Here is a 25013-nt window from a genome sequence, read left to right on the forward strand (position 1 = left end):
GATAATAGAATGACTTAAAATAAATATTTTAAATTAACAAAAATAATAGAGAGCATTATCTCGCTCTCTATATTTAGAGAGCCACTTAGGAGTCTAGTGCAGCTGCTAATATTCATAAAAAGTTAAGCATGCTGTCTAAAATAGCCAAGGTAACGAGATTGATAGTCTGCTAAAGATGCTCTAAAAATTATTATCTACCTGTTTGCCTTCCAAGCTTCTTGTTGGCGGCAATTTCCGAATTTCAACGTTAGATAGTCTCAGTTCGTACGTATAAACTGCTTATTAGATTAAGACACCAAAAAGCTGTGATGAAATAAGAATTAAGAAACCAAAACGCAGTGTCTTACATCAGTGATGAAATAAGAACTAGGAAACAAAAACGCAGTGTCTTCCACCGATGACACTAAATTCGTTTACGTCAGTGTTTATTCCAGTTCAAATGAAAGAAAAGAAATATGTTACCACGAGATTGATGAAGCACGAACAAGCCCTCAAAAGATCACAAATGATCAGACTACATATATTTCTTTCGAGTATCAAAGAGACAAAACCACTTCATTTTGGGCATCGAGTGTCCTCATGCTTCAATTTGTTCATATAGAACGGCTTGAAGAGTGAGGCCCAGAATACGCTTGTAAAACCTTTATCCAAACAGCATGAGCATTTATTGGATGTCCCATCGAGGAGTCGATAAAATCTAGCAACACCCATTCATAATTGAAAAACTCAAAAATTTGACACAAATGGGAGTATAAATTAGTCTACAAACAGTATCTGTACTTTCACATTGCACTGACTGAAAATTTCCAAGTGATGTACATCTCAACATGACATTCTTTCTTGCTACACTGCCACGAGGACAATTAAATCCCCATCCCTCGTCTGAAAATTGGACCTAAAAGGCATACCAGCTGCCTTCTTCACATTCCCAATGTGCATAATCCTACCGGCTCTCAGGGAATTTAGTCTCATAGGTCTGAGGCAACTGCATGAATGAAGTCATTTTTATCAGAGAGAATATGGGGCAATATCAACAATCTATAAACAGCCATAATAACATGTAATTACCATGAAAGTCGCTGTGATCATCTTCCCAGCAAACCATCTTCCATGGAGAACTTGTCGAGCATTTATTGCAGCTTGTGTGTTCTCAAATCTCAAGTACACAAAACCAGCGGTATTCCTGCTCATTAAACGTATAATGAGAGTCAAACATAAAACTCTAAAACAGAAAAAAGGACACGAGCATTGATGCAAACAAAACTTACTTATCAACAAAAATATGTTTCAGCTTCCCGTATTTTGAACATTCCTCCTGAACATCTTCTTTAATGTCCACGTCAATATCTGGTTCAGCCTGCTCAAACAGGGAACCAACAATTATATGATACAACCACTAATGGAATCAAAATAATGAATTTTTATTGAGGGCGTCCACCACAAACCTCAATTTCTTTAGGATCAAACATATTTGTCAACAGTAAGCATTCGCTTGGAACACCAATTGTATCTACAGAAGGAACAGTAGCTGTAGGAATTTGAAGACCCGGAACACCAAGTCCAGCAAGACCAGGAACAGAGGCCATGGGAGTACCAAGAGAAGAAACTCCTGGTGCAGCTCCCAGGATTGGTGCCGCTGGAAGTGCCACTGGTAGACCAGTGCTATTGACAGCAAGACTGCATAGATAACAAAGTTTAAGCCCAACCAAAACAATTAAAAATACAAGAATTAGAAAAGACAAACCTTGATCCACTGCCACTACGATCCAGTTTCTGCATAAGAATTGCTCGTGACCGGGCATTCAATGACTGTAATATTATTAGCAGATTAAGTCAGTTATATTGCAGATCAACCAAAAATTATAATGCAGTGCAGAAACTTAGTTCAGTGTTTTGGTAAAGCCATCTCTTTATACTACAAACCACTACCCTTTGGATTTGCAGTGCTGATGACTGCACTGCCTGAAGAGTATTGTGCACTTCCTACTAGTCAAAGCAACAGGGTCAACTAACAAGGATATTAAGGGAGGGCTAAGTGGTGGGATTAAAAAACTAGTAAAGTCATCTCCTTTCACTCCAAACCACCACTCATGATTTGTAGCACTGCTGTCCAAAATGTCTTGAGAGAAAATGTACTTCTTACTAGTTAAACCAAAGAGGGAGGGGATGAGTGACAAGCCCAGTAAACAGGCTACAAGACTGTATTCTCTATCTCAACTTTCATTACTGACTTGCAAATAAAATCACAACTGAGATTCTTTATATCAATGATTAAAAGTTGACAGAGTAAACGAGACGCCAATCTAAACTAATTTATCACGTTTTATTTCTCAGGATAATGAACTCTAATCATTTATAAAAAGAAAATATATAACTAAGATGATAACAACCGCATAAAGTACTAAGCAGATTGAACCAATGAAGTATCAATAACATTGCTTCCTTATCAAAAAATGAAGTAGAGGTGCCATTAGCATCAAACATAATGACATCTTAAAAGCAATATAGCAGCAGCCTTTACACATGCAACAATTACTCTCTAGACATTTATTAGGAGAGCAACCAGTTCTACGCAATCATCTCAGCCTGTGAAATTTAACCAAAGAGGAAAAATAGATCTTACCAAGCCACCACCTTCATCGTCATCAAAATCACCAGCATTTGCTCCAACATCTTGCATTCCAGCCTGGTCAGTCACAGCTGATACCTAGATGAAATTGCAAAACTGGCAGATTAAGCTTCAAAATATATGCTCTAGCAAAACAAAAAAAATCCAGATTATGTATGCAAGAAAATTTTAAACCTAATCTTAATTTTAGGAAGCACAAGAATACACCACTATGTAGCAATCCAACAGCTTTTGAAAAGCTGAGTCTAAACAATTGGTCCAAGTGGCAACTCCGATCCACCAAGTAAATTTCATGATTGTAGCAGTAAACTGCCACATCATTACAACAGTACGGCAGATAGAAAATTCAAAACAGAAGAACAAAAGGATTTTACACCGGAATTTTATAATAAGCTGACCACTTAATATAGTATCCGTATAGTGGATCTTACGCCGGAATTCTATCTGAAGTTTCCACATAGAATACATGCTACCCAATACGAACATCTCTATAGAAAAATGCTACCCAACACTGACATCCCTATAGAAAATATGAACACCAACAAAAATCCAGCTGATTCCTTATGGCAAAATGCATCTGATGGGTTGCACTATTCTCCTATACCAAAGCATCACTAATTTGGCAACAAGAACAAACATACCAAACTTCATATCCTATCAATAAAAACTTTGAGCAGAATGTTGAAGAAATACAGACATGGCCTAATTCATGAACTAGAATATACAAATTCAACCGGCTTTTGGAGAAGAAAGTCCAATCACATTATAATAAATTGCACTTACCTTAATTACTCGACCAGCAATCTCCAATTGGCCATTCAAACTCAGTGCATTTCTAGCATCTTCAAGCCGTTGAAACTGCAGGAACATAACTACCTCAATCAGTTTGTTTAGACAATACAATTACAAGGAATCTTACCAAGCATGATAAGAACATTTGAATGGATCTTATAGGCACATACAAAAATAGAAACATCCATCCTCATCAAGATTTCTAAGCCATTGCCCTTTAAGTTTAAATGTTTTAAATTTAATACTTCCTAGTGGATTACTGGGTTCAATTGGCTCAGTTCTTATTGACTCAATTCTTGAATGCACTTTCATATATACATGTAATCCACTTAAGTTGGAGAACACACCTGAACAAATCCAAAACCTTTGCAGTTGTTAGTTTCGTCAAGAGGCAACTGAACCAGTTCTACAGCACCAAATGCTCCAAAAACCTGCATACATAAATATCACAATTAAAGGTTGACTAAAAAAGTCAAAATGAGAAGTATATCAACAATAGGAGAGTTTCTTTAGGAATATAAACAAAAGTGCTCAAAACGCAACTCCTGTTTTTTTTCCCTCTCATCTAAGACTTGGGATGCCAAAATTAGAATAATTTTGGAGAATTATTCACCTGGCGTAGATCGTCTTCTTTTATGTTGGTGTGTAGATTGCCAACATACAGCCGTCTAGCTCCACCAGAATATGGACCTATCATCCCACCGGCTCCAGTAACCACAGAAGTTGACTGAACCAGATTCTTCTCAGCCTCTGATGGCTTCACCATCACTGGTTGACCTCGAAGAGGTTGACCAGAGAGTGCAATAGCCATAGGTACTGACATCGCATCATAGAACTCGATATACCTACAAACCAGACACCAATACTCTCGAGTCAAAGCAAGATATTAGTATGATATAACTGCAAGGCTATCCTTACATTAGTTTGTCTTGACAAGTTGGAAAAACCTATTTAATATGCACTGTAGTTGGTACAAAGGAACAACTTAAACTTTTAAATAATGTGATGATTCTCTTATTGCAGCAGAAAATCTAAGAACAAGGGTGATATAGCCCTCGAGATGAGAAGAAGTGGAAGGCATTTTGAAACCAAATTCCAAAATTAACCGAACAATAAAAACAACAGCATAATTTTCACCTTAATGGATTCATTAGTTTCTAGTCAACACCAGACAACTGTAAACAACTAAATAACTAGGCCACTGTCAGACTATCTTAGTTCTTATTACCCCTACCAATGTGTGATTCTTGAAGTGAGTCTTCTAATAAAAAAATAAAAATATAAAATATAAAATATATAAAATTAAAAAAATAAAAATAAAAAATAAAAACACTCAAAGCTTTTGTCACCAAGAATTCAAGACAGAATAAAATATTAAAAAGTAAAAAAAAAAACCTACCCAACTCCCTTGGACCGTCTTGAGTTACGATCCATAATGAGACGTACATCGCGGACCTGGAAAAATAAAATATTAGAAAGATTCTGATAGAAATAGACCAACAATTATTAGGAAAAGTAGAATAACAGACACAAACATAAAGAGACAGACATATAGACACCCAATCTCAATTTCTAATTGAGATAGATACTCTAATTAGAAAACTCCCTATACTGACTAGATTATCTGAAAGGTACATATAAAATTCTCATAAGTTCCCAACTTATGGTTGTCAAAAAATTTGCAAGAAACAGGAAGCATTTGGCCAAGGTTTGCTACTTTGGGGAAAACTATCTTCCATAGTTTTATGCAGTAAAAATGTTAACCAAATCAGGACAAAAACAGATCGCAACCATCCTGTCGGCTGGCCATATGATTTACTAGAATCTGTTTCTTTACAGCCACTTTAAATACAAAGAGAAAAATCAAGAGGTTTTAGATTTTCAGCATTTGCTTTAGTTGAAGAAAATACTGGACTAATAGCCAATATAAGAGATAAGATGCCTCCAGAATATAACAGAAGATACACATTCAATCAGATAGAGCCAGGGTGATCCACTACACCCTTCAAGCATGTATAGATCAAACTGTATTTGTCACAGAACTTGAAACTCTTAACTGACATGAAAAAAAAAAAAAGAAGTAACACAATATAAGTCTGTTAAATCAACAGTCCAAGTTTTTGAATTAAACATCATAAAAATTAATGACCAATGTATCAACCTTGCCGGCTCGTGAGAAGAAATCATATACATCTCTTTCGTCTGCCTTCAGACAAATCTGCCAAAGTTGTTCACCAAAAATCCAAAATTAAAAACCTGAGAAATACAGAAGTCATGAGAACAAAATAAAACCGAAACACAAAAATACTTGCTCTTACCTGATAAGCAAATACTGTCCTCTGATCTCTTTCAGGATCAGCCTCTGGTTCTGTCACTTCTTCCTTTTTTTCTTTATATCTTCTGCAACACAGAAAGAGAAAATTGACAAAAAAGTTCTATTATTATTGCAAAATATGAACAAACGACAATAACATGTCGCAACAGAATATGCAAGAATCAAAAGTAGTATATCCTTAGATCCAAAACGAATAAAATAATAATTCCAAATTGGCAGACAATCTTTCTGTAGAATGAATAAAGGCTGAACCCATGCACCATAATTCTGCAGGGAACTACACATACTTAGCATAAAATTACCAAATTATGTAGATGAAGAAGTTAACAGCCCTTGTCATCTTAAAATTTGAAGTAGAAACAAGGTGGAGAAAAATATCGCATGAAAGTTCGTAATGCATTAATTAAAAATGGATTTTGTACCTTCTATAAACAATATAATGTTAAATGAAACAGCACCATCAAGTTGTATGTATGGCAGTATCAAAGGACCTAGTTGCAATTATCTGGAACATGTTAGAGCTTTTATTCCAGTGAAAAAATCATGAACATATAGAATAACTTTACCCCTAGAAACTGAAACACAGCCTAGTATCTACTTGAAAAGTCAGTGAAAAAAAAAGAAAAAAAAAAGATGATATTAATATGATCAAGTGTTTTTAACTATAAGTCTAAATGAGAAAGCTTGGAAAATAAAACATAATTTATGGACCTAAAGCATCCAAGACAAGCAATTTGCACAAGTTTCTCGATACAGGAATAAAAAGACATAAAGTTATACACTTACATACACATAAGGATGTAATTATCTCAGGATTTATGCAGGTTTGTACGTATACAGACACAATGGCAGGTACCTATGCTTACAAGGAAAACCACATAAGTCCCTTTAGATCCAGGATCACTAAAATCAACTTCCAAGGATTGCAGACATCATCTATAACCTAAATGCTAAAGGCAAGCAATCACACATACTAAAATTATATATATAATATATCCTGTGAAAAATTAATAGCCAATCTTGTAACCCTTCCCACAAGCATCAGAAGATGAGCTGCTTCTCTAAGCAAAGCCCATCACTCCCTCACCAGCATTTCTGCAACAGAATAAATATAATTAAGCAACTGACTTCAGAGGGGGAGGATAACAAAAAGCATAACATGACATCACCACCGCGGTCAAAATCTCCGATATGAACCCTCACTCTTGCATTGCAAGCTTCTAAATAGAAGCCTGGAAGTTTAGAAGAAACATTTAAGACCCATGACCGAGCTGTACCTGGCCCAATTGCCAGAAAGACCATCTGAAGACTGCTCTAGTATATCTGCGAGTTCCGAGAATCTAGGGTTCAATATTCAGAATTTCTAAGGCTATTAAATAGCAGAAGTAACTTATGAAGCTTAAGCACGACTAACTGAGATTTTATTTAAACAATGGCATGAAACCCCTTTGTGCAAGAAAAAGTTATACTTTGAGGAAGCAGTAGACACTGAAGGATATAATACTAATAATAACAACAATCCAGTGAGTGTAGTACATCTTTAAAATGAATGCATTTCCACATCCAGTACAGAAACAAGTACACAAATTGATCCTCGTCAAGTGAGTTTAGTGCTTACAAACAAAGTGAGTTGCCAAAATACAATTGGTCACGCGTCTGATATTTAACACAAAATCTCCATCAACAAACTGTTCCTATAATGTAAGGGATTCTTAGTTTTTTTTTTTTTTGATAAGAAACAGCTTTTTATTGAAAAAGCAAAATCGAGTTACAGGGATACGGACAAGGAGTCCGCTTAAAAGATCTAAAGAGGGCAGCTAGTGCAATAGTCCTAGCATCTTTGTTTTTAGTTTTCAGATAACTTTTTCACAAGCTCCATATCCCTATCAACACTAAAAATTAAAGTGGTTCACCAGCTTTAGTTCCAGAGTTCAAGGTAAAAATAAAATCACTTGAAATTCAAGCTAAAGATCCTAACCCTAGCTAGCCAACCTTTCTCTGAAATTGCCATATTGACACCAAAATGCCTGGAGGGAAAAGAAATTAACAAATGCCTGTCAGAGGTTCCAATATCTACTCAACCCACAATGTCTCACTCAGAGAAAAAACAAAAAATATATTATTTTTTTCTTAAATCTACTGGCATTTACAATATATAAATTTATGAAAAAGCCTTGGCTCCTTGCATATAAGAAGTTATTCATCCTTATAGCAAATCAGCACGACATGTGTCCATTACTCTATCCTTCATCCTAATAACCAATTCCTCCTTGAAAGTCAATATCTGTCAAATTGTGATTGGCTTGTAAAGATGAATTGCTCTTATACGAAAGGAGTGAGCATTTCTGTAGTCTACAATACATATATACATATGCATATACATATACATATACATATACATATACATATACATATACATATACATGATACATCAAAGCTAGTGCCTCAAGGATAACATGACTTTCGACCTATACATGATACATCAAAGCTAGTGCCTCAAGGATAACATGACTTTCGACCTAATTAACAGGGAAAAAAAAAACAATAATGGAAGGCGGTGATGATGTCACAGAAGGTTTGGAAGATGCTAATAACAGAAATTGCTAAAAAAAAAAAAAGATCCTGAACAATGGCTCTTGGTACAAGGCTCTTCAAGCCTTGAAAATGTTTGGAAAGTGCCTGGTGCAAGAAGCATAATTGAAAAAATTAAAATGCATATTTTGCTCGCATTGTTCCATAGACATTCCAGAAGCGCGCGACTCGCGACCGATTATCCTAATAGCTATTCTTTCGGCATACATACCCTTGCCACCCAAAAGTACCTCTCTCCACAAATTATAAATCCTCTTTAACTGCTAAAACTACAGTATCCTACAGCTCTTTAGGATCCATTTTTGTAAAAGACTCCTAGGACCTCCTCCTTTCAAAATCAGTGCTAGAAATGGGAAATCCATAGAAATTCTCAAAATCAGATGGGAATTAATGCAGTAGTGCACCAATTGTACCTTTAAAATGGAGAACTAAACATAAGTCTCCCTACCTCTTACCAACAAAAAGGGGCCAAAAAATCTCTCCCATCAGAACAACTGTTTAGATTTATTAGGACAAAGGGAAAGATTGCACAATGATCAGCCTCTACTATAAGTATGTGTAGCATATGCTTCCTCCCCAACATAAAGCATGGTACAATGAGGAGACAATGTTGTTACTCTAGAAGTACAATTAATTTAACCAGTCCCTGTTGAAGTAGAAAAATAACAAGCAGCACAAAAAGCAAGAAAGCCAAACAAGAACTAGACTGATCAACCAAGTTTGCTGGCTTGCAGATATAATGAGGTTCACTTATCTATTCTTATGCACTATTAATCTCATGTAGACCATTGATAAAAATAAAATTAAAAGTAAAATAGATTACGAAGTCTACAAAAAAAATCTAACAGCTACAAGGAGTAAGGAATACCTGCTTTCTTTCTCCCGCTCCCGTAGATCTTTCTCCTTCTCCCTTTCTTTATGCTCTATGTCACGGCTTTTCTCTCTTTCATCCCGATCACTTCTATGCCTTTCTGAATGACTCCTGCTTCGACGTGACCGCTCCTTCTCCTTCTCCTTCTCCTTCTCCCTGTCCCTGTCAGTATCGCGGTCACGCTCTCTCCTATCCCTGTCTCGATCACGATCCTGTTCTCTGTCCCTGTTCCTATCTCTCTCCTTGCCATTTCTTTCCTCCTTTTCTCTATCCTCCCTATCTCTGTGTTCCCGACTACTCCTGTGACGGTCCCTTTCTATATCTCTGGACTGTGAACGGTGGCGAGAAGATCCCCTCTCTCTTTGCCGATCATGGTCATGCGACTCATCTCCAGATTTTGAACGCTTTGAGCGACGCTCCCCGTCATGATCTTTATCATCACTCTTATGCTTTGAACTTCGGCTGCGGCCTTTTTCTCCAGACTTCAAAGTTTCCTCCCCACCATTTGCATTGTCCTTTGATGTCGGAGGTTCAGGATTTTCAACTGTTTTCTCTAAATAGTCATACTCATCGAAATCCATCACACCTTTCTTTTACAGACCTCAGAGATATAAACTTTAATCCCGCTGATATCTGCACCTATATACAAAAATAAATAAATAAGCTAAACCACAGTTTTGATTTGCAGCTGCATTTTTCTGCCGAAAGTAAGCCAAAGGAAAAGAGTAGTTATAGCCAGAGAATACCAAACGCCAAACACAACATCCTTTCTTTCTTTCTTTCTTTTTTTTTTTAAAAAAAAAAATATTACGAAAGCGATACAGATTCTTAGTTCTTTACTAGAATTTACTTCACCGGAGTTCAAATCCATTATCAATTTTTGAAAACCATACAAATGAGAGTGAAACAGAAGCAAAGCAACTAGACCATCCCTAAATAGCCAACCACAGGCGAATTGCTATCGACAGTGCAACACCGCAGCAACAATAATCCATGCTTCCAAAAAAATGATAAATAACCCAAATACACAGTGTTAGGGTTTTACTGCGAGCTTGAATTTTTACCTCCGGCGAGTAGAAGCAGCGATGAGCAGAAGGAAAAGGTAGACGAAAGTAGAGCTCAGTGAATTCGAGAAGCTAAAGCGGATTTCAATTACAGATTCAGAGAGTGTATCACTCTTTCTTCTCCTTCTGCTCTCTCTCTCTCTCTCTCTCTCGCGCACTAGGGCAAAAAGTGCAGGCTATCAATTTGGGCGCCACGTGATATACATCACCCAGCCCGACCCGGATGGGTTGGTTTTGACCGTTTTGTATTAACCGGGTCTGGAGCCCTGAGTAGACGAGAGGAATTTTTGAGAATTTTCACCTTTTTATCCTTTTCTTTTTAGATACTTTTCGATATTCGAAAAATTATTTTACAGTCCCGGACGAGAGAGGATGCATTCTTCGACTTCAAGTAGGAGTGTGTGGGGGCATGTCCAACAAGCAAAAGGAGTTGTTGTTGTCTAAGGTTCCACTTATCATGTCACGATCTTGGGGTTTTCTATTTAAGTTGATGTGTGAAGCATCAAATTACGAGGTGGGAGCATGTTTAGCCGAAATGTGAACAAGATGTCCCACATCATCTATTAAGCATCGAGGACCACCAACGACGCACAATTGAATTCCTCAACTTACATAGAATGAGCTTTTAGTTGTGATTTTTTTTTTTTTTTTTTTTAATAAAGGGATGGTGCACCTGCCCTCAAGCCTTGATTAATGAAACTGTCGAATACAAGGGGGGGGACATTCAGCCTAAACCCCTTATTACAATAGGCACCTAGAGAACATCCTGAAATAATATCATGACTCTCTACTAAACAATTGTATTCAATTACGCACCAACTAGCAAAGAGCGCTCTACAGGCGACTCTATTTGCTTTACAGCGGTGACACAACGGAAAGATAACTCGATATGCAACTCGATTACAGCATAACATAATTTCGTTATCATCTTATAAGCACTACAGTGATTATCTTTTCTGACTATGTAGCATTGAAATACCTTCTTACAAAAAGGGATGCAAAGTCGCGACTTATACGTAGAAGCATCGATCTTCTGGAATTTGACCTCAAAATCAAGGACAAAAAAAGGTAGAAAAAATGTGGTTGCGGATCATCATCTAGCAAACTTGTGCATAGCTCCAATGCAAAGAAAGACATGCTTCCCTTGCGTGAGAGCGTACCAGATGAGCAACTCTTTTCATTGCAGGTTTATAATCCTCGGCTTGTAGTCATCATTAATTGATTCTAAAAGATCTCATATGTTCTCAAACGGACAAACTTGTCAAAACCGCTAAACACCGTGTTTGGGATGATCCATACTTATGGAAGCATTCTCTGAATCAGATGATAAGAAGATGCGTACCTGAATATGCATTTCAATCTATACTAACATGTGGAGTCCACCTGACTTTGGAACTAAGAAATTTGCACTTAAAGTTTTGAAAAAGTGATTTTTATTGGCCTAGCATGTTAAAAGATGCTCGAGTCTTTTGTGCTACATATGACCATCTTCAAAAGACATGTAACATTGGAAAGGAATTTTAGATGCCAGGAATATTCTTACTTAAGGAATGTGATGGCCATTCTATTTTGTTTTGGTCTTTTAATTGGGTTTTATCTTTTCCTTTATTCTCAATAATTCCAGAAAATCAAATAAGCTCTTTAGATTGGTCCCTCACAGTTGATAAGTTCATTCATAATATGTCTTGGAATAAAGACGCTCTTTTATTCCTTTTTACCTCATGATGTTGCTAATCAAATAATAGCCATTCCTTTACCTCTTCATCCTACCCCTAATAATTTTGTTTAGGGTCCCTCCAGATCAGGTAAGTTCTCTATCAAAAGTGCTTCTTGGTTACAGACTCAGCAAGTTCCTAAATATTCTAGAACCTCACTCTTAAATAAAGTTTGGAAGCTAAGAGCAAGTGCACTGGTTTGCTCTTGACTGGTCATAGTCAAGAAAAAGCTGATGTGGTGACCGTTGGTGGCAAAATCCATCTTCCACCGGTGGTGCCTTGACCGGGCAAAACCCACCCCTTCTTGACTACAGCCAAGAAAATAGTCAAGTCCATGACTATTTCCATGACCGACCAAGCCCACATGCCAGCTAGGACTAGGCTTGATCGTGGCTGACGTGAGCACTATCTCAGCAAAGCACGACGCGCCGATGGAGGGAAGTGGAGGACCAATCATCGACGCGTGGCGCCGCAAAAGTGAAGAAGCTGAAGTCAGCCGCGTCGTCGTCGATCGAAAGCCTCTGCAGCCAGAGCTTCTTGCTCTCGAACTCCGGCAAAATGACGTCGGGGACCTCGAAGCTCTTCCGGGGCGGGTCGAGCTCATCGATCCTGAGGCGCAAGATCCCATCTTGGTAAGCAGAGAGTGAGAAGCAAGGGCTTGATTTGATCGGGGCTTGTTTCTTGTTGTTCGATTCTCTTGGGGAAGAGCTTGGTGGTGAGCTCGCCGTCGGAGATGGCGGGGTCTTGGGCTGTAAGGGACGACGAGCCGGGGTTGCGGGCTGGGCCACGTTTGCAGAAAGGGGTTTGGTTACAGCTTCGGAACTCGTCTTTTTTCCATGAGAGAACTAAGGAGATGTGACAGGTGAGGAGGAGGAGAAGGAGAAGAGTGAGGTTCTTCATCGTCTGGGTCTTCTTCATGGATTAGAGGTCATAGTAACGAAATGAGAGAGAGGAAGAAGAAGACATCCACAGTGCTTGAACAGTAAAAGTAAATAGTGAAGTAAAAGTAAACAGTGAAATGAACAGTAAAAGTAAATAAACAGTATTGACCGGTCAAGAAAAAAACTGGTGCAAACCTATGTCCAGTGGCAGTAAACAGTAACTTGACTAGTCGAATTCTTGACTTTTCGACCTTGACATTTCTTGACTACGGGTAAACTTGCTCTAAATATTCCTCCTAAAGTCAAAAGATTTGCTTGGACTTTAATTCGGAATGGTCTTGAAACAAAAGATAGAGTTTCTTCGTTCAATCAGCATATTTCTCTTGTTTATTCTCTTTGTTCAGTTGAACCGGAATATGTGGATCATTTGTTTATGCACTGTAATTATGCTATAAATGTGTGTTTACTCCGAAACTATTTAATTGGAATGCTTCTTTTATTTCTTGGCTACATCATATAGCTAATGGTGATGATTCTAGAAATTATTTCTCGTCAATTTTAATGATTCCTTGGTCCATATGGCATTCTAGAATCAGAATTTAAGCTTGTCTCCTCACCAATGTTTCTGCTAAGCAATTGTGTTGGGATCCAATTATGCCAAAGCAAATCCTAAGAATATAAATCTCAAACTATCTAGATACTATCATATCAAATGGCATCATCCTGATACAAATTAGGTTAAACTTAATTTTGATGGCTATGTTCGTAATGGTTATGCCACGATTGTGTTTGTCATTAGAAATGCATATGGTAATCCTCTATTTACTGCTAATAAGAAGTTAGGAATCACGAGTGCTCTGGTGGCTGAAGCAACTGCCTTACGGGATGGTTTACATACGACGTTACTTCATCAACATAATAATATTTTAGTCAAAGGTGATTCCAACTTGCTTATTGATTGTATCCAAGGAAGGTGCAAGGTGCCATGGCGAATTCAGATTTTGATATATATAGGATATTAGAAGCTATCTCAACAATTTGGATACATTGTGTTCCGGCATATATATCGCGAGGCAAATTTCGTATCCGACCAATTGGCATCATTGGCTCATACGTCTCAAAATAATGCTGCTTCATTTTTCTATTTACCCCTTGCTGTGTCCCCAATGTTCCATTTAGATCAGCTAGGAAGAGGTGTTAGACGTGATTTTGTGTTTTTGTAGTTCTAGTATTTGTTTTCTGTCATCGAAAAAAAAAAAAAGACATGTAACATAGGATCACAATATCAAATGGCACAGATACTCATTTTAGTCTTGAATTCTTTGATGTTTGATGCATTGATTTTATGGGACATTTTTCATCAATTTCTTTTTTAATAAATAAAACAAAAGTAATGTCAGGTAAAAAACACAATTGATAGAGTTCGGTAATAATTTCGCCTAATTTTTTTAGTTATGTGTTGGTGCATCTTGGACTCATCGGAGGTACAATTTTCAAAATTTAAAATTAAAATTTGGGGTTGATAAACCATATGATATCATGCACTTGTAAAACCAAAGACATTGGATTCTTTTAAAAAAAAAAAAATAATAATAATATACAAATCTAAAACCCATAATTCCGTGATTCAGCTCTTTACACACTCATTACAAAAAGATATTTGCATTTTTTTTTTTGGTGAGTTGGAACGATAGCTTTATTGAGCATTACAAATAAACTTGTCACATAGTGGCCCGTCAAAATAAGTTTTCTACACATAACACTACACTTACATACACCTAGCCACTCATAAACAAAGAAAAATTATGGTGGATACGAGTAAAATAAATTAAATCAACCCCCATATCCAAGTTAAACTGTGTGGTTCCATAATTATATCAAAACCTTCTTCAAGGCAGCACTCATTACCCTAGGAGTTGATTTTTTGTTAGTATAGGATTATTTTTACACTGTATTTAAATAAATAAATAAATTTGATCACATCTCGGTAAATCAACTGTTAGATGTTTAAATCTCCATAAGTAAATCACTTTTGAAAACTCTCTCCCAAGTTGCTAATTATTTAGGTACCGCACTAGATCAAATTATTGGATAAACTAAATCTATCAAACTTGAACTTTTGATGTTCAAAATGATAAATCATGATTATGAACACTTTAACGATTTTCAGTTTAGCTGAAAATTTACATAAATAATCTACTCATGAAGATCTAAACTTTACCGAAATGTGATCGAAAAGTTAGTGAGTCTCATAACCATTGATTTGAAAGTCCTCATTGAATCTACATTTTGGTCCTTGTTAGAGCCCCACTCTTGATATTTAAACTTCATATGCTGTGTTCTTTTCTAGAATCAAACTTGCATGAATCAAACTTGCATTTTTTTATTCCGACTCTCCGTACCTCCATGAATCAACGGTAGGATCTGCGGGTGTTCTGAAGAACAAGAAGTTTTGGTCCAGTAAAGTAGATCTTGATGTGTCCTATAATTGCAAACCATGAAACCAATATAACGCCAAGAATTATTTAATAATGTAAAACTAGCAGTCTTTTATATATGTGGTTCCAGTAAAAATCACTGTAAACTGCCTACTGAATGAAGTCAAAAATACTACACAGAGACGGATCAAAATCTCATTAGACCCCCTTGCATACTAAAGGCATAAAGATGCAATTTTCAAAAGGGACACAACTCTCAGGGTGAACACAGTTACAAATAATTATTGGCACATACAGCAAGATACTTCTCTAAATAATCGTCTAAACATGCATTGTAATATGTCTGCATCTTTAGTTTGGCCGGCTAGGGTTTTTAAAGCGCTCTCTACCAAAGATTCCCCATCCCCCGTCCATCCTCACCAATGTCTGTTCCTGGTCTTTGGCTACTATAAGGTCTTGAACTTGGTGAGTTTGGATTTGCCGGAAACCTTTCCGACACACCTTGTTTTGCGGAACCATTACCAGTTGGGGTGCTAAATATCCCATAACCAAGTCCTGGAGGACGAGAACGAGGAGGATTAGGACTAGATGGTTCTTGCTTGAATCCTGCAGAACGGGGAGGATTAGGATTAGGATTAGATGGTTCTTGCTTGGGAATACTGTTAGGAAGCTGAGCAGAGTTTCTAAATGCCGATGGAGCAGCTCTGTTGGTTTCTCTTGTTGGCGATGAGAAGTGCACGTTTGTAGGCGCTTCTCTTCTTTGATATGGAATATGCTGCTCTCTCATTGATGGTGAGAAATGTGAAATTGGGATTTCTCTGTTATTGGGAGTCTCTCTCTTACTATCCATTTCTCTTGTTGGTGAAACCTCAGTATTTCTATACCTATTTTCAGCAACACCAGAAGATTCTTGTGGAGGAAGTGGAACAGTGTCTGCTCTTGTAGTAACCCCAATACCATCACCACTACCCTTCTCAGGGCTTTTTTTGTTTTCAGCCTTAGTTTTTTTCCCACCACTCTTTGGTGGGCCAAATTTCACATGCCTGACCATTATGAATGACTCTTTTCCTCTTCCTACCGTAGGTTCACATTCAATATAAGCTGTGTCTTCTATCTGTAAATGGAGTACATCTTAGTTGGAGAAAAGGAAAACTCATAGTAATGACATGGACATTCAAAACAAGTGACAAAAGAACATCTGTCCATACCAGCGCAATGAGACGAGAGAAAACTGCTCCCAAGTCCCGACCCTCAGAATCCGAGGCAGTACACTGTTTCATATTCATGGAACAGAATTAGCCAATTGATAGTGAACTCCCATTAAAGCCTCTGAAGGATTCTGTGAATAGATTCATACAACAACTGTAGGTGGCAAAACAACTCAACTCTTCCCATGAATATAAGAGGAAGCATGCATATAGGAAACAAAGCAACTAAGTAGATTAATGAATAAATAAGTACATGAATGCATCTGTATTTTTTTATGGAATAAGTACAGATCTAAAAATCACTATTGTCAATTAATGAACAGATAACAGTACACACGTTCTTGGTTAGCTTATGATGTATTTTTTCAATTTCCTTATAAGGGATCTTTCGGATAAGAATATTTCAATAATATTCCAAATTGGTCAACAGAAGTACTACCCTTTTTGATAAGGACTGGTTAAAATATGAGAGATGCAATGACAAAATGGACACTAAAGAAGGAAAAAGGTGAACTTGTCTTCAACCTTAAGCTGTCATATGTATTTTTGTTTACTAAATTTCAGCTACTTCAAAACCTCATCTATTCTTGTAACTGAATGATAGTTACTGGTAGATTGGTACCTATGCAACAGTCACCATGTTCAAGGATTTGATTGAATCCATTATGGCTCAGGTTTAGCAGCCTTTGGGATCTAACATGGCAATTCTAATACTAAAGTACTTGAAATGAACCTAAACCTAAAGTAGCACTACTAAACTCCAACTGTCAGGAAGTTAAAAGTTTTTGTGAACTGTAATTCTTACAATTAGCTAAAAGCCTAAAAAAGGCTAAGCTGAAAGAGGAATAAGGCAAAACTCTAACATAGTGCGCAAAAAGCCAGGTCCACCTACAAGTGCACCTAGTCCATTGACCCAGAGTAAATAAATCTTCAAAACCAACTAACCATAACTTCAAACGAATAAAGGTCGATTGACAATTCTTAATTTTCAATTTGGTTTTTTTTTTTTTTTTGACCTTTGCCAAGTTCCTTATATAAGGTCCTTCAGAGGCTCTTTGTATAATGATGCTTAAACAAAACAAACCCCGTCCAACACCTCAAGTTTACAATCAACAGAAATAGCAGTCATTCTCTATCATCAACACTGGCGATAACCTGAATAGAAGCCAGTAGCTAGGAGCAAATATGAGATCCATGTATCGCAACACTAATATCTCCAGATGCCAATAGGTCACTCAAACTCCTGCAGCGGAGAGAGTGGTGCATAATTATCATCTTGCGCAGACCAGAAAGCAGCAAAGCGCCCCCCCCCCCCCCCCCAAAAAAAAAAAAAAAAACAAAACAAATATAAAGAAATTTCTGAAATGTCATCTGTGTGATTGGAGAAGGAGAAAACAGAAACTATATTTAGCGATAATAAGTTGAGTAATCCTTAACATAAGACTACAGAACCATCAGAATTATTGCATTCATAATATTACGAACTTAGATTTGCATGAATCCTACCTAATGTTAAACAGCAGTGGCAGATAGTACCCACAACTCCATAGTGCACAGGCAAAAACGATTGCAACTTAAAGTTCTAAAGATTAAAGATAGTCATGGTTTATAATAGTTTGGACTTGAAGTACAAGGTATTCAGGAAATTGAGAATAACATGATAGGAGATTATTACTTGTGATGGCTATCTTGATTATTTTGAGGTTGCTTGATGGAAATGTAACTATAAAAAGGTGGCTATTTGTATTAATTTTCAAGAGAAAATGTGCATAAAAGTCTAAGAACAAGACAAAGGTACAAAAAGAAGAGAGGGATTGGTAAATATGCCTTTACCAACGAAAACACTAAAGTTTCATGCCAACATGAACTCATGAGCAATAGTAATGCTCATGATTCCCTTGATTAATAGAACGCTTCAACGAAATAGAAAAATACCTTCACCCGGTAACCCTTGTCCATAAATCTCTTCACCATGTCTGCTTTCATCTTGAGATCCTTTGCCTCCTGAAATCAGTAGCAGTACATATGTTGTAAAATCAGACTGCCCTATCCATTTCAAATCATGAAATCACTAGATGGATATCAATAATGATCAGCATATTCATCCAGAGAGAGGAAATCAATAGATTGAGCAATCTCCAGCAAGATTACACACATACCGATATATCATATATCCCCAAATGTGATTACTGGCACCGTGACATACAAGAGAAAAAGTAAAAGTAGCTACTTAGTTCTAAATTTACACATATAAGATACAGAAGAATCGTAATAAAATAAAAAGGGTTTTTATTGGGTGCACTTTTCCTATCATCTCCTAAATCCTAACAAAGCACAAGTTCAATTTATAAACAGTCCAAAGAAATAATAAATAGATAAAAGACATTGAGTTTAAGTTCGATTTCGAGTTACAGTACAACTAGCAATATATCAATTTAACTATAATAAATTTTTCTTGGATAACTATTAAAAAATTAAACATGAGGAAGGATGTGGAAAAGGGAGAGAACTAAGCAAATAGAATAAAGGAAACACTAAATCAAAAACTAAAGTTTCTAGAAAAGCCATAATAAAAGAATGCTAATGTAGTAATGTACCACATCCACATAGCAAGGGCAAGACAGTAATCTTCTGAGTAAGTGAAGAGAACAAAATAGTCTAACCCTACACTAAATTTTGATTTCTTGACCATTTTCCAATTCAACATATTAGTCTCTGTTTGTAGAAATTCTCTCCTTAACAACTTGTTTTCCCTTCAACAATGCTTCACTTTTAAAAGTACGGAAAAGCTCTATTTACAAGCTAATCTCATTTGACATGTGCGGACTTATGAGGAGGAAATCCATATGAGAAGAAAAGAAAAGGACAAGTATTGAACTGTGATTAACTTGTAAGGAGAGTAACTCCTTACATGATATAAGAACCAAGCATTTTTCTTTTCCCTTAATCTGAAATATCGAGAAAGGCTTCAAGGTGTACCAATCAATGGTAGAGTGAAATCAAGAACAGAGCATTTCAAGAACTTACAGTCTTTGGAGAAAACTTGACTTCCTTAGTATCTGCACGCAAAGTCTTAACTTCCTTAGACTGCATATATTAGAAATTTGATTAGAACATTAGCCATGCAAATAGTATATCTATGAGAAATATGGGAGCTTAAGCTAGAAGCAAGAGAAGTATAAATAAGCATGCACGGCCCTTCACGTCGTTGATTTGCAATAATAACATCCAAGTATATACCAGATAAAATTATTTGAATTGACTCCCAAACTTTCTTAGATTTCTAATGTAACATCAACCTATTAGCCAAACTAGGTCATATTTACGAGTTGCATTATTATTGAGTCATGTGTTAGTGAACACAATGAATTGAATTTTATTTTGATAATTTGGACAACTCATAAAAGATTTACATCTTGAAAATGGAGCATTAGTTTAAATAATTTGAGAGAGAGAGAGAGAGAGACTCATTCTACCTGGAATTGATTTTTACTATATTTCTTTTCACATCTAACAGCACCAAACCCAAAGAACAAATACAAGTTATACCATACCTTGATTTTAATCTGCTCTTTCTCCCTTGTTTCTTTTTTATACTTCTCTTTATGGTAATCCATGATTTTACAAACAGGAGGATTAGCTGTGCCCTGAACCTGTAAAATATATAACAAAATAAATTGAATAAATTTTTCAATCTGCAAAGAATATTAACTTAGGGAAATTAACAAGTTAACCATTCAAATATTCATCACAACTAAAAGGTTAACTATACTAAGAATATATAGCACAGATGAAAGAAAAACTGGCATGACATAAAGCCTCTCTCTTAGTTTTCATGAAGAATAGAGAATAACATCAATCATTGTTTTAAGGGAAAATGGCATGGTCACATAACTAAAAAAGTTTACCTCGACTAAATCAAGTTCAAGATTCCTGGCACGTTCCAGAGCTTCACTCTTTGAGATGACAAAATGTTCTGCATATATAAATAAATGAGAATGACATCTAAAAGAGGTTCACTACACTCCTAAAGTTTAACACCCTAATACAGCTCATCATTCTCTTAAAACCACCGGTTTTACAAAAACAAAATGAGGCGTTCTATTTTATATTATTTCTCCTTTATGCTTTGATCCTATAGCTCTAAGTCCCCAAGTTCTGCCTACCATAGCATCTATCTGTTTTACAGTAACTTAAATATCTCATTCACTCCCTATGAGTATGCAGCTTAAAACCACCAAATCACAATGACTGGTTGTAATTAGTTGGAGTATGATAAATAAAATTACAATGTGTAGTTTGTGCTTCTTAGTTTTCCTCTATCAATGACCAGAAACCTGGTTAATCTCTTTTTCCTTCTCATACTTGCTATTGTTTTTTTTCTTCAAAAATTTATTCATGCAGCCTAAACGTAACACTTAACAGCATTAGCATACAACCTAAAACTAGTCATGTTTACATTGAAATGATCACTTTCCCAGGTACCTAATAATCTAATATAGTGTCATCATGGATTAAAGCTTCACAACCTTCAATACACATAACAACACCGACTCACAGAAAGAAAAGACAATACCTTCGCCCATAACAAGCCTAACAACATTGGCTCTGATATGCTCATTCAACCGCGGACCACTCGTGCCCTGCTCTGTCTTCTTTGCATTTGCATTTGCCTAAAATTCAACAATACACTAAGTAAAACTGCACACCAATCAGCATTACCAAAACCACCACAGACCCAATTCAAACTTGCAAAACGCCAATGAAAGTTCACAAAATCTTCAAACTTTGTGCTTAGTTACTCAACTTTAAGCTCTCTGTGTTCCTAATATACCAAACCAATCAACAAAATAAAAGATAAACAAAAATTCAACACCAAAAAACAAAGGAAAAAAAAGTGCCCTTTACAGAAATACATGAAGTATTTGATTTCCCAAGTGATTTTACCTGAACTGGGGCAGCAAAGAACCTAACTTTACTGGCAAAAATAAAATCAGGGTGAGAGATCAATGGGTTGTCTGAAACGCATGGCTTGGAAGCAGTGGGGTTAAGCAGAGAAGAAGCATAAGGAATGGTCTTAGAGTGATGGGCTAATTGCCTGAGCTTAGATTGGGTGAGTCTGCTGCACCAAAATGCCATCTTTGTTTTTGTTTTGTGGTTTCAGATATCAAATCGCAGCATTGCGACCCTCCACAGAGACAGTGGCAAAGGAAACCTAACAGCGAGGGTGACAAGGTTTCAAGAAATCACGAACAAGAAACCAGACACAGAGGTTCGTGTCTCGTCTTTCCAACTCTGGGCTAACATGTCTTGTCTTTCTAACTCTGGGCTAATGTACACTGTTGTGGCTCAACCTAATTTGGACAATAGAATGGCTCTGGTTTTAAGCCCAAATTTTCTTGCTGGATTCAGAGTTTTCCTTCCTGATACATAAAATAATAATTTAGAAAGTGTCATTCAGTCTGGTGATATTATAATCCAGTTACTTCGACAGTTAAACAAATGTGGAGATAATGTCGTATGATGAATACACAAATTCGTTATTCGTGGGTTCTATGTCTAGAGTAGGCCTGGGCATAGTTGGGTCGGGTCGGTTTCAGGCCCAAACTGAAGTCGAACCAATCCAATCGGAAATCCCATTTATGACACCGAACACCATATTGTTCCTAGCTGGGCCGAAAATTCAGTTGGGCCAAATTCTGGAATCGGGCCGGGTCGGTTTCGGTTTTATTATGGGCCCAAAATTTCATTTTCAAGCCCAATGTGAAATATTATTTCTAGGCATATTATAATCAATTTTCAGCCCATAAGTGACTTTTTCAGTCTATTTTCACTTTCAGTCTTTCACAAACGTGAAAAGAAGCATCACAAAATCCAAGTGCATATAATCCAAGCACTTGCAAAATCTAAGCATCACTAACATTACAAACATTATCCATTTCAAAAAAAAAAAAAAAAAACATTACAAACATTATTCAAAATCCAAGCACTCAAACTTGCAAAATCTAAGCATGAATGGATGATAACCTAAAATTTCAACCATAACTCATAACATGATAACATCATAACTCAGCACATCTGCAAATGCATCAATCATCATATTATGTTATCAACATTTCAAACCTGCAAATGCATCATCCTAACAGTTCAAACATGCAGCAAATGATAACTATTTCAAAATTCAAACCTGCAAAAGACTTAAACCCAAATCTAAGCAATTCAAACGAATCAAACCTGCAAATTATCAAACCTAAAATTTTAGACATCACTAAGCAGTTCAAGTGTCCAACATTAGTCTCTCAATTAAGTTCAAAGCAATGAAGCTAAATAAGTTAAGTTATTACAAACCGAATAGCTAAATAAGTCTTGCTGCAATGCTGCCAACAGTCTTAACACTCCAATAGAAAAAGAAAGAAAGTAGCAAGCAGTGTAGGGAAAAAAAAAAAACATTGCTACCATCAAAAACAGGCCTTCAGCAGCTCAACTCATCATGTCACCATCACAAGCAGTTCATTCCTCAAATGCGGTGACTTGAGTAACCCCTGATTCTAGTTCAAGAAAAAGAAAACATATAAAAGAACATGTATTAGACAAAAAAAAACTAAAAAATATATGCAAATAGTCAAATACATATAATGACTGAAATTAAACAAACTTTTACCTGATTCAAGCTTTTCCATCTCACCATACATCTCCAACTCAGTTCTCGTAGGTTCTTGATATAATTGGGCCACACCATTAGCCCTTAACCAGTCACTGCAGCAAACCAAGCATTCAACCATCTTTGGTGTCAAACTAGCCCTAAAAGGATCGATAACCCTTTTACCAAGGCTGAAAGCACTCTCGGATGCCACTGTTGAAGCTGGAACTCCAAACACATCTCTAGCCATTTGGGACAGAATAGGGTACCTCGGTGCATTCTCTTTCCACCAGTCCAATAATGGAAAATCCTTATTTGAAGGGTCCTCGAAAGCCTCTAACAAATACTTGTCAACCTCATTTTTAATCTCCACAACATCTTTCTCTTGTCGTAACAGCATAAACTCATGCATGGTTTGAGCATGGCTGTCCTCTTCAGAAGCATCTACAACTGCAGTGTCGAATTTGGGAATGGTTACATGAGCAGAAGCTTGGGCAGCTTCTAGATCAGCCTCCAAATACTCTTGGAACATGTCCAAAAAAAGGCTTTTGATCTCAGTAACAGCGACTGCAACCATCTCCTTGTCTTGCATCAGCTTGGGGAAGAAATATTGAAGATAAAGTAGGGATGGGCACGGTCCCAGACCGGCACCATATTTACAGGGACCGGGACCGAGCCCGAAATATTTGGGTCGGGCCCAAAACATGAAATCCATACTCTGGGACCGGAGTGAACCCAGGCCGAAATTTTTCGGGTCAGGTTTCCGGGCTTTCGGGCCTAAACACGCCACAGAAAAGAGAGGACGAGGAGGAGACTCAGTGTCTCAGTCCGACGGAGACCATGGTCAGATTGCAATTGGAAGTGGGAAGAGACCATGGTTGAAAGGAGAAGCGAGACAAAGAGGACGAGGAGGAGACCTCAGTGTTTCGGACCTCAGCACCGCCGCCGTACCAGAAGCCCCTTGACACCGTCCGGACCACGCCGCCACGACCTATCCCTCTCCTGACACCGGATGCTCGACCCAACAACTCACGGCCTTTGCCTCCGTCAAAACCGCCACCGCCGCTAACCCGATCTATCAGATCCAGCCTTCATCACTCCTCATTGCTTATTGGATCTATCGAGGAATCGAGGGATGCTTGAGGATGTTTGGCTAGAGGAGATTCGGAGAGATTGGTTTTCGAACTAATGAAGGCTGGAATTGGGTTTTTGAACTGATGAAGGCTGGGGTTAATTGGGTCGCTGGGATTTGATGAACTGGGTTTAGATTTTAGGGTGTTATTCATTTCTTTGAAGAAGAGAAACTGTGAGAGTGAGGTTAGAGATCGAAGATTTTTTTAGGATTTGATTCCAAAAGATGCGTTTTTGGACTGAGAAGGGTGAGAAAACGTCTGTGATCACATGAGATTGAGTGCATTATAGAACTATAGGCTTGAATAGACAACCTATCATACTGTGACATGTGGACTATTTATATATTTTCGGGTTTTTCGGGCTTTTCAATTTGCCAGATCCTTGGACCGGGACCGGCCCAGTTTTTTTCTAAACCGGTCCGGTTCTCTCATTTCTCAGTATTTGTTTTGCAAAACCCAGACCGATCCGGCTCGGTTTTTCGGGTTTCCGGGTTAAAATGCCCACCCCTAAGATAAAGCAACTTGTATTGAGGATCCAAGACAACAACAATCATGAGAACCTTGTTCATGTCTTCCATTTTCCTCTAATACTTGTCGAACTTCTTCTTCATAGATGTCCCAATGCTTACTAATAGATGATCATCGCTGCAAATGCATTTGTCAAGCTCTCCGACAATGGTGCACATCCACAACAAGGGCTGATTTGCTGTGACAA

At 37.2% G+C, this 25013-nt stretch overlaps 2 protein-coding genes across 5 annotated transcripts; both read right to left on the bottom strand.

Annotated features, from left to right (window-relative positions):
* Positions 1-696: 696 nt before the first annotated feature.
* Positions 697-10465, bottom strand: LOC133735743 (uncharacterized). Of its 4 annotated transcripts, none has more exons than XM_062163177.1 (14): positions 10284-10465; positions 9217-9852; positions 5740-5821; positions 5583-5639; positions 4821-4876; positions 4035-4266; positions 3769-3852; positions 3413-3487; positions 2624-2707; positions 1745-1809; positions 1446-1677; positions 1269-1357; positions 1069-1183; positions 697-985 (listed from the first exon to the last, which is right to left on the bottom strand). In XM_062163177.1, the coding sequence occupies exons 2-14, from the start codon at positions 9798-9800 to the stop codon at positions 944-946; spliced, it is 1797 nt and encodes a 598-aa protein (XP_062019161.1). In that variant the 5' UTR covers positions 9801-9852; positions 10284-10465; the 3' UTR covers positions 697-943. The 4 variants fall into 4 exon arrangements, with proteins under 4 accessions (XP_062019161.1, XP_062019162.1, XP_062019160.1 ...); XM_062163178.1 differs by having other exon boundaries at positions 1446-1662; positions 9217-9858; XM_062163176.1 differs by having other exon boundaries at positions 9217-9858.
* A 4923-nt stretch (positions 10466-15388) lies between these two features.
* Positions 15389-21879, bottom strand: LOC133739428 (translation initiation factor IF3-1, mitochondrial). Its single transcript, XM_062167206.1, has 8 exons — positions 21473-21879; positions 21102-21198; positions 20434-20501; positions 20080-20178; positions 19553-19612; positions 18461-18529; positions 16526-16588; positions 15389-16431 (listed from the first exon to the last, which is right to left on the bottom strand). Exons 1-8 carry the CDS (start codon positions 21662-21664, stop codon positions 15703-15705), a joined length of 1377 nt encoding a protein of 458 aa, XP_062023190.1. The 5' UTR covers positions 21665-21879; the 3' UTR covers positions 15389-15702.
* Positions 21880-25013: the final 3134 nt, after the last annotated feature.

Source organism: Rosa rugosa, chromosome 3, assembly GCF_958449725.1.
Source record: "Rosa rugosa chromosome 3, drRosRugo1.1, whole genome shotgun sequence".
NCBI classification, from domain to species: Eukaryota; Viridiplantae; Streptophyta; class Magnoliopsida; order Rosales; family Rosaceae; genus Rosa; species Rosa rugosa.